This window comes from Triticum dicoccoides, chromosome 6B (genome assembly GCF_002162155.2).
Source record: "Triticum dicoccoides isolate Atlit2015 ecotype Zavitan chromosome 6B, WEW_v2.0, whole genome shotgun sequence".
In the NCBI taxonomy this organism is placed as follows: Eukaryota; Viridiplantae; Streptophyta; class Magnoliopsida; order Poales; family Poaceae; genus Triticum; species Triticum dicoccoides.
Window position 1 is genome coordinate 233,878,750 of NC_041391.1, and position 10,091 is coordinate 233,888,840.

General features: G+C 47.6%; 1 protein-coding gene across 1 annotated transcript; it reads right to left on the reverse strand.

The window, feature by feature from the left end:
- Positions 1–2,747: 2,747 nt before the first annotated feature.
- On the reverse strand, positions 2,748–6,591 carry LOC119324041 (probable calcium-binding protein CML21). The gene is made up of 5 exons (XM_037597772.1): positions 6,392–6,591; positions 4,922–5,161; positions 4,438–4,637; positions 3,694–3,868; positions 2,748–3,129 (listed from the first exon to the last, which is right to left on the reverse strand). The coding sequence occupies exons 2-5, from the start codon at positions 5,115–5,117 to the stop codon at positions 3,020–3,022; spliced, it is 681 nt and encodes a 226-aa protein (XP_037453669.1). The 5' UTR covers positions 5,118–5,161; positions 6,392–6,591; the 3' UTR covers positions 2,748–3,019.
- Positions 6,592–10,091: the final 3,500 nt, after the last annotated feature.

The window sequence follows — 10,091 nt, forward strand, 5'->3', positions numbered from 1 at the left end:
CGGAAATTCCTTTTGGTCATGCTGGTCATCACCCGGTACCACCGGAACAATTCCGGACTCCAATGCCCATCCAATATATCAATCTTCACCTCTGGACCATTCCAGAGCTCCTCGTCATTCCAGATCTCATCGGGGACTCCGAACAACCTTCAGTAACCACCATAATAACTCAACTATACTTATGTCATCACCAAACGTTAAGTGTGTAGACCCTACGGGTTCGAGAACTATGCAGGCATGACCGAGATACCTCTACGGTCAATAACCAATAGCAGGACCTGGATGCCCATAATGGTTCCTACATATTCTAAAAAGATCTTATCGGTCGAAACTCGATGTCAAGGATTCATCTAATCCCGTATGTAGTTCCCTTTGTCTATCGGTATGTTACTTGCCTGAGATTAGATCGTGTGTATCTCCATACCTAGTTCAATCTCGTTACCGGCAAGTCTCTTTACTCGTTCTGTAATACAATATACCGTGGCTAAACCATTAGTCACATTGCTTGCAAGCTTCTTGTGATGTTGTATTACCGAGTGAGCCCTGAGATACCTCTCCGTCATACGGAGTGACAAGTCCCAGTCTTGATCCGTGCCAACTCAACAGACACCCTCGGAGATACCTGTAGAGCATCTTTATAGTCACCCAGTTACGTTGCGACGTTTGGTACACACAAGGTACTCCTCCGGCGTCAGTGGGTTGCATGATCTCATGGTCATAGGAACATATACTTGACATGCAGAAAACGATAGCAATAAACTTGACACAATCATATGATACATTTATAGTTTGGGTCTTGTCCATCACATCATTCTCCTAATTATGTGATCCCGTTATCAAATGACAACTCATGTACATGGCTAGGAAACCATAGCCATCTTTGATCAATGAGCTAGTCCGGTAGAGGCTTACTAGGGACATGTTGTTGTCTATGTATCCACACATGTATCTGAGTTTCCTATCAACACAATCCTAGCATGGATAATAAACGATTATCATGAACAAGGAAATATGATAATAACCAATTTATTATTGCCTCTAGGGCATATTTCCAACACAGCTGACTCTTGTGTATTCGTGCTTATGTATTTGAGCCCTCGAGGCTCCTGGCTTATAATATAAAGCTTGTATGACTTTAATTCGTGTCTAGAGTTGTGTTGTGATATCTTCTCGTGAGTCTCTGATCTTGATCATGCGCATTTGCGTGTATGATTAGTGCATGATTAAGTCGGGGTGTCACATCCTGCTAAGTAACTAACCCTAGATGGCTAGGACAAACTCTCCCCTCCAGACTTCACCGACGAGCCTGTGGATTCGCCTTCCCTTTTCCTACCGCTCTGACGGCTAGTGGCAGGGAGGAAAATCCCGGTGCCTTGCTTCGGTTAGTAGTTTAGGTTAGGGTTTTTAGTCCTCGCAGGTGCGGCGCTCGGGCGGATGGCAGTGCTTCTTCTTCGAGTTTGTCTTCAGGGATCCGATCCTCCTCGAGTTTGTTCGTATGGACATAGTTGATGAAGCACCGGTGTAGATTCCCGCCGCCTCCCTGGGATGGTGAGATTAGGGTTTCTCGTTATGTGACGAGATTTGGTGTTAGATGCTTCAAATCTTTGCAAGGGTTCAATGACGATGACTGCGGTTCCAGAGCGCCAGACCTCAGGGGACATGCACGAAGACTTCCCGGCTTTCATCGACATGGTCAAGCCGGCTCCGGAAGGGAAGCGGCGACAGCAGCGCGTTCTAGCGGCAGTAGTGGTCGTCGGTGGTTTCAGAATCTCGACGTAACTTTTGTTACCTTTAAAATGCTTTGTTTTTTGACGAACTTTTATAATAGATTTGATACTTTTCGAATAAAAAGGGATTTAGTATCCTCGGCATTCTCCCCTGGTCACCAACAAAGCCTGAGAGCGGCGCTAATACTTTGAGCGCTTGTTTCGTTAACACCCCCTTCCCAACTCTGATGAACTTTTATAATAGATTTGATGCTTTTCAAATAAAAGGGATTTAGTATCCTCAGCGTTCTCCCCCTGGTCACCAACAAAGCCTGTGACTGGTGCTAATGCTTTGAGCACTTGTTCTGTTAACATCCCCTTCCCAGCTTCGATGAAATTTTATAATAGATTAGATTTGATGCTCTTCAAATAAAAAGGGATTTAGTATCCTCGGCGTTCTCCCACTGGTCACAAACAAAGCCTGAGACTGGTGCTAATGCTTTGAGCACTTGTTCCGTTAACACCCCCTTCCGAACTTCGATGAACTTTTATAATAGATTAGATTTGATGCTTTTCAAATAAAAAGGGATTTAGTATCCTCGGCGTTCTCCCCCTGGTCACCAACAAAGCCTGAGACTGGTGCTAATACTTTGAGCGCTTGTTCCTTTAACACCACCTTCTCAGAAGGGATTGGAGGGGATTGACAAGCCCTGACATGGATAACTCTTACCATATATTTGTAACGGTATGAAAAATATCGCTCTTTCTGCAACAGCAGAAGCACCTAAATGCCTGTGAAGTATACTTGCAACTCGACATTGTAACTTTGTTACACCTAAATGCCAGTGAAATATACTTGCAACTGGACATTGTAGTTTTGTCGCAGGTGCGTGCAGGTGTGTATCTATCAATGCAAAGGGAGGCCACGAGAGGTATCAAAGGAAAAAAATGTTTAGTTTCTTTCTTTTTTTAAGGAGAAAAAAAAGTTTGATTTCATCCTAAAATTTTTGTTTAATTTCGATGGAAACAAGACCACCTCTCTTCCAAACTTCACAATTTTGCTTCCAATACCTGAGCGCACAAAGTTTTCAATGGCATGGTTATCTATGATCAGACAACACCAAAGCACAAAGTTTTATCGCCAAATTCTCAACAACTTTGGTTCATTCTATTAACAAAACATAAACAGACATAATTGGCAAGGCACCAATGAACATTTTAAACTACTCTTTCATTATCATAAGTAGGAAAGCTGCTGGAGGCTACCGAGGGCTGACTTGGCCTATTCAGAATGGCTAGATCTTCAGCTGTGCTTATTCATCATCGTCGTCATCTTCATTATCGTCGATCCCCACCCAGCGAGTAAAGGCAAAAAGAAACTCCTTGAAGGTCACCGTTCCGTTCTTGTCCCAATCCATTTCCTCTGGAACCACCAAAAGAGTATAAACATCAGGGTCAACATAAATGAGGAAACTCTCATAATGTGGGCTGGAATAAGCACTAAGCACCAAACCTCCTATGCAGTTGTTGAACTTGAACAAAATTTCTTCAAAAGCCAAAGCACGAAGGAATATAAATAAACTGAGGCATCCCTACTGCTGAGGCTTGGCACCAATGTTCCAAAGGAAATTAAAATTGCCAGCAGCTTGAGACTTGTATCGATTATTTTTTAAGCCAAAAAAGGTTGCCTATGTCACAAGGCCATTGCAAAGCAGGTAGAGAGAGGTGGTAATTCCAGAAGGAAAAACTAGAGAAAGGAAGTGAAAACATAGTCATAGTTGTTTTTGCCACCAGATTCACTTTCTAAAAGTGTCCTTCTGAACTGCTGAGATGCCTAGAAAAGTAACGGTGCAGCAGCATAACATGTCTAAAGCCGATTAGCATTTGCAATCTAAAGTTAGTTGAGAAATCAAAGATTAACCAACAGAAAAGTATGAGAGTGATTTTATAGAGGATTCAATATGCCGCTGCAGGTTAGATCACTCACCAAATCTTTTCACGCCTATGCGTCCAGAAGAGCGTTCTCCTGCACTGGTCTCATTTATCGCTTCTATCACCTCATTCTTACTGACATATCCATCTTTGTTCTTATCCAAGAACACAAATGCATCAACCAACGTCTCAAAAGTCGGCTCAAGGTTACCTAATCCCATTCTTTTTCTCTAAAGCAACACATCAAGGACATAACAAGTCTCCTTATGAAAACAGAACATTGACACATGTAAAGTTGTAAACAAGGATCCCAGTGCAGAAGTCTGACATATCTACCTAGTTGCCATTATATGATGTCTTTTCTTGCAATGACCAAAACTTTCATGAAAAAAAATTGAATACCTTGGACAATTTTTAAGTACTTCTCTTGAAGTATTTTATGGAACTTCACATAATTTATATCTTTACTGAATAACCTGATCGAAGGCACTTTGCATGTGATTCCTACTCCCTATGTTGATTAATTAATGTATTGCATGATAAGCATATATATTGCAAGAGAACCTATCTATCACTAGCTTTGATAAATTAATTCGTATTATGTAGTCTGCCAAACATAAATAAGCATGTTGATATTTTGTTCATAATAATGGAGAAAATCAACGTTGCTTTTATGAACTGGGTCATGTATTTCTTAATAATTATAGTTCTCACATGGTGTAGCAGCAGCAGTAAAGCACCAAGTGATAGCAGAAATATGGAAGTAGGTGTATTTTATATTTGGAAGTATGAAGGATACTGCTTCTGACACAGCTGGATCATTGAGAAGATAAACAAGGCACAGGAAGACAATGAACTCATTGAACTTCATGCCCATGTGTTCATATATGTCGCACGCTTCAAATAGATCTTTTATCTCCTCATCTGTGAATGAGATATCCAGCTTTTGGAAACAATGTTTCAGTTCTAATTGATCTATTTCACCATTTGAATCTTCATCTGCAAAATACAGAACATTATTTGTTAGAGCATGAAAAAGAAAGATATTAGGAAAAGAGAGAACAATAAAGGATAGTACGATTACATATGAAATTACTAGTAAATTACTATACAATACACGAAATAAAATTATCCCAAGTAGGTTAAGTTCAGAAACTTCAGAATTAACGTATCTCAAACTAGTTGTCAGACTTGAGTTTTGAAACTTTGATGGCATGGTAGAATACAAGGTTAACACTACCAACATTAGTCGATAACTTTACATACAGGGGGATAATGCTCACCAAATTGCTGAAAGATAATCCTGCAGTTTCTCAAATTCTCGTCAATTTTAGGGAACTTCATGATGACACTGTTGAATGACTTCAGGGAAGTCCCTTGTTGTGCCCTCTGCTGCATGGCATCAACCATCTTCTGCTCTAACTTTGTAGCTGCTGAACTGTACCTTGGGGTGTCTCCCTTTCCAATCACACCCCCCATTTCAGCGAATTGCTCTATTTTGTAGAGTGGTAGAAACCTGTTACCTGGAAATGTACGTAATATCGGGGATGAGAGCTTGGGCATAACTAACTATCCTTATTCTGAGGATATTTTCACACATTTAAGGGTCACTAGCTTGTAAGCCCGTCAAGCCACCAATACTATAACAATAGACGCCAACACTAGACAAAACACAAATTGAGATCCAGTCTTGAAAAAAACAAAGAAGAGTAAGATATTACATATGTGTACATACTACATACGTTAGTTGACTGCCTAACTCCAAATTGAGCATAGCTCTTCTTAAAGTGACACTAGGAACTAAATAAACTCTCCTAGTTACTACCGGGAATGAAATACATTGATTACACAGTCATAATTTAACGTTCATGGTCAAAGGTGTGCCACTGAATTCAGTTTCAGGTGCCTCTGGAAGAACGAATGGACATAGGGGATAACGTAGTTGAAAAGGAAACTTTGATGAAGAGCAACGGCAGCAACAATGAAAACAGACAACAATGGTGCTTGAGGTGTTACTTGATCTCCCTGGCCAAAGCTAAAGGCGGCACAAGGCTGAAAAGCAACAGTGTTGCCAACTTGCTATGACTAGCAGCATGTGGCCAATGAGGACCAAGAAAGCACTCACCACATCGGCCTCTCATAAAATAGGATCTCCCTGTCTAATTCTCAGCATTCCAGTATTTAGAGTTATGATAACATATTAGATTGATTGCCTTGTGGCCAGGCGTTTTCGTCAAACATGGCCACAATTTTCGCTTGTCGATATCAATACACACATCATCATAAGTTAAAGGACTCACTCAGCCAACACATTATACAAAAGAAAGGGAAAAAATATAGGCCATAACAACATCACATTTTCATAAACAATAATAACAATACTAATTGAAAAGGCTAGTATTGAAGGAAACAGCGTATCAACAAGGAATAATCATAGTACCTTAAACCGATTAATATATATTGCAGAAACATAAAATTAAAATAAATGGAAAGGCAAAAAAGTCAATGGCAGGACCAGCAAATCATTATCAAAGAAGTAATTTAACAAAGACCCCACGACGAGCCACCAAATTCACCCAATTTTTTTAGAAACCCACACATCGACACCGTACCCCCCGCCGCGAACCAGAACGTTGTCATTGCACCGGATTCCAAATCGGTATGTCATCATGCAAAACAGACGAGGATCGAGAAATCACGGAGACCAGGCGGGAATGGGCAGAGATGAAAGAACCAAGAAGCGGGGCCCTTGCCTGGGCGGGAGCTCAATGCATCGATCGGAATACCACGGCGAGGAGGCGCTCGGGCGGCGGGGATCGATCGGCCGGTCGGGGGAGGAGGAACTCGATTGCGCGCGCGGGGATTGCGAGCCGATGCGGGGAGAGGGGAAGAGCTCGGGCGAGGATGGAACGGAGGGAGGAGGGAGGCGTGGGGTGGGGGAGGGTTGGGAGCGAGAGAGCGAGCTGGGTGCGCGGAGCGAACGAGGATGGTGTGGCCGTGTGGGTGCGGTTAGGCGGGCCGTTTGGGCCGCGGGGCCCACGAATCGTGCTCCTGCTGACACGTGGGCGTGGGGGCCGTGCCGAGTGCCGACTGCTGACGCGGTTTTTTAGCACGTGGAGTAGTATCCGCTCAAACCGGGCACGAAAGGCACCATTTTTTCGCTCCGTTTCAAGCTTGAGCTGTTGAGCACTGCCTAGTGCAGTTATGTAGCATGTTTCGCAAAGATTTAATCTTTTTAAACTGTGTGAAATAACCAAATTTGGCTGCACGTAGAGCTAAAAGTACATTCCTAAAAATTAAACCCAGAAAGAAAGGTTGTCGCTCTCGGGGGATGAATTGCGATGTACACTGGCGGGTCTTGTACACGCCCGACTTCGCGTCGGCTCATACTATGACGCTCGTCGGCGGTGAGCTCTGATTCCGTCGGGACGCTCTTCGGGTCGTGCTCTTGAGGACCAAGGGCTCGACGATGGACGCCCGTTTCAACCATGAAGCGGAGGTCATTGACCTTGGGGACATAGTCAGCTTCATGTGTCATTTTCGCTGAGTATCGTGATTATTAGGAAAGACGAGATAGACTAGGATTTGTTCTGCCTTGTCTTGTACTCCAAGTAGATCATTGTACTCCTATATATATATATATATATATATATATATATATATATATATATATATATATATGCTCACGAGGCTCAAGCAATACATCAAACGAACATTACATCAATCTCTCTTTCCCTTCTAACATGGTATCAGCATTATCTCGATCCTAAACCCTAGCCGTCGTCGCTTCCGCCCCCGCGCGCCGCCCCTGGGGCGGTCGGCCTCCATGACCGCCACCGGGGACCGCGCCACCCGTACCTAGGGTTCGTCCGCCGGTCATGTTGGTCGGCCGCCCTAGAGAGTCTTTTTCCCGAGCCCTTGCTCCGAGTTATTTCGCTCTCTCGCCGATCGTTTTGATCGATGTTTTTTTTGGTTTTCCGATCTATACTTGATCGGTTTGCGTTGCCCGTCGCCGCTGTCGACACCCCGCACCTCTACTCCGACACCGGCGCGACCGGCCGGCTACTTCATTGACCCGGCGGCCTCGCACGACAGGTAGCCCTCAAGGTCGTCGTCCGCGCGCCGGCCCGCCCGTCGTCCTGCGCCGGCCGTCACCGCCCTGCTTCGACCGGGACACCTGCATCGTCTACACCCTGCGGCCCCGCACCATGCGGCGGCCAATCATAGCCACCGCTCGCGCGTTGGGCCACCAATTGATCCATGCCACCCGCCTCCGCCGCGTCTGCACGGCGGCCCGGCGGTTGCGGCGCCAACCGGCGCGGGGCCAATGTCGCCCGCGGTTGTCGGAGTAGATGAAGCGGTCGGGGTAGATGACGGCGACGCTGGCGACAGGCTGGTGCTGGACGAAGACGAAGGGGGTGGATGGGCGGCTGCGGCGGCTACGGGGGTAGCGACGGCGACAACCGAAGAAGAGCGGCGGCGGCGGCAGCGGCTAGGTTAGGAGCGCGGCGGCGATGCTCGAAGTAGGCGAGCTCCCGAGGTCAGACCGCAGGCTGGGGCGCCCGAGGAGGGTGCCATGGGCGGTTCCTCCCGAGGCAGCGTCGGGCCTGCTGCGGGGGGAGCCACCGATGGCTTGAAGAGCCGCTCGTCGAAGACGCCAGACTTCCGGGGTTCGCGTCGGGACACCCTTTTGGCGATGACGTCCGCCTCCTTATTCGTGCCATGCGGTACGTGCTGCAATTCCAATCCCAATAATCATTTTTCAATTTTGCGTACCTCTTCTAGGTATGCCTCCATGTGCTCGTCTTTTGGCTTGTACTCCTTGTTGGAGAAGTTGACGAGGAGCGAGAGTCGCCCTTGATGGTGAGACGCCTGACCCCCAGAGCCGCGCGGCCTTGAGGCTGGCGATCAGGCCCTCGTATTCCACAATGTCGTTGGAGACCTTCTCACCATGCTGGAAGCAGAGCTGCACGGCGTAGTAGAGCTTGTCCTGGGTAGGTGAGATGAGCACGGCTCCAGCCCCCGTGCCCTGCCGTGCGAACGCGCAATCAAAGTACATGACCCAGCTATCCGATGCTTCGTCTCCGGGCGTGAGGGAACGGTCCTCGCCCACCCCTCGGTCAGGGGCGTCAGTCCATTCCAGCACAAAGTCAGCGAGGGACGCGGCCTTGATGACTCTGGTGGTGCTGAACTCCAGCTGGAATGCTTGCAGCTCGATGTTCCACTCGGCAACCCTCCCCATGGCATTAGGGCTGTGGAGCACCATCTCCAAGGGGAACATGGAGACAACCTTGATGGGGTGGTCTTGGAAGTAGTGGCGCAGCTTCTTGGAGGCGATGAGGAGTGCGAGCAGGAGCTTCCGTGGCATGGGGTAGTTCGCACGCACGTCATGCAGCACCGTGCTGACGAAGTACATGGGGTGCTCAACGAGGGAGGATGCGTCGATGGCGTCCTGCCCCTCTTGAGACGAAGGAGCCTCCGGAGCCTTGCCATCCAGTTAGGTTGTCGGGGCCTCAGAAGCGCCGTCCTGAGGTGGCGATGACGCGGTCAGGCACGGGGCTCTACACCGCTCACCCACATCCGCGTGCTCTTCCCAGACCACCACGAGTGCCTCGCTGGCTGAGTGGGGTGTGGCGGGCAGGTAAAGCACCATGGGCTCAAGAGGACAAGGTGCCACCATTATCGGCGGGCTGGTGAGGTACCTCTTGAGATCTTGGAAGGCCGCCTCGGCCTCCGGAGTCCATTCAAACGGGCCCTTCTTCTTCATCAGTTTGAAGAACATGAGTGCACGCTCGCCTAGCTTGGAGATGAAGCGCCCCAACAAAGTCACGCAACCCACGAGCTTCTGCATCCCCTTGAGGGTCTGCGGTGGGCTCATCCTTTCTATCGCATTGATCTTCTCTGGGTTAGCCTCGATCCCTCTATGTGACACCAGGAAGCCCAGCAATTTGCTGGACGGGACGCCGAACACGCACTTTTCCGGAATGAGCCGCAGGTTTACCTTGTGTAGGTTGGCGAAGTTTCCTCCAAATCTTCGACGAGGGTCCTCGCCTCCTGCGACTTGACCACTATGTCGTCAACATATGCCTTGGCGTTCCCTCCGAGCTGCCGGCCCAAGGCGATGTGCATCAATCGCTGGAAGGTTGCGCCAGCATTGCGCAGCCCGAACGACATGCAGTGTAGCAATACACCCCGCATGGGGTCAGGAAAGTTGTCTTCTCGACGTCCTGCACCGCCATCTTGATTTTGTGGTAGCCCGAGAAAGCGTCCAGGAAGCACAACAACTCACACTCGGCGGTGGAGTCGACGATCTGGTCGATGCGCGGAAGAGGGAAAGGGTCCTAAGGACAAGCTTTGTTGAGGCTCATGAAGTTGACGCACATGCACTCCATCCCGCCCTTCTTGGGGACGATAAGCGGATTCGCCAACCAATCTGGATGCCGCACTTCCCGA

Coding starts and splice junctions, on each gene's coding strand:
- LOC119324041 (XM_037597772.1), bottom strand. CDS start 5,117: ATGGGGGGTGTGATTGGAAAGGGAGACACCCCAAGGTACAGTTCAGCA. Junction 4,638..4,921: donor GATTATCTTTCAGCAATTTG/GTGAGCATTATC, acceptor TGTATTTTGCAG/ATGAAGATTCAAATGGTGAA. Junction 3,869..4,437: donor ATCCAGCTGTGTCAGAAGCA/GTATCCTTCATA, acceptor GTGTTGCTTTAG/AGAAAAAGAATGGGATTAGG.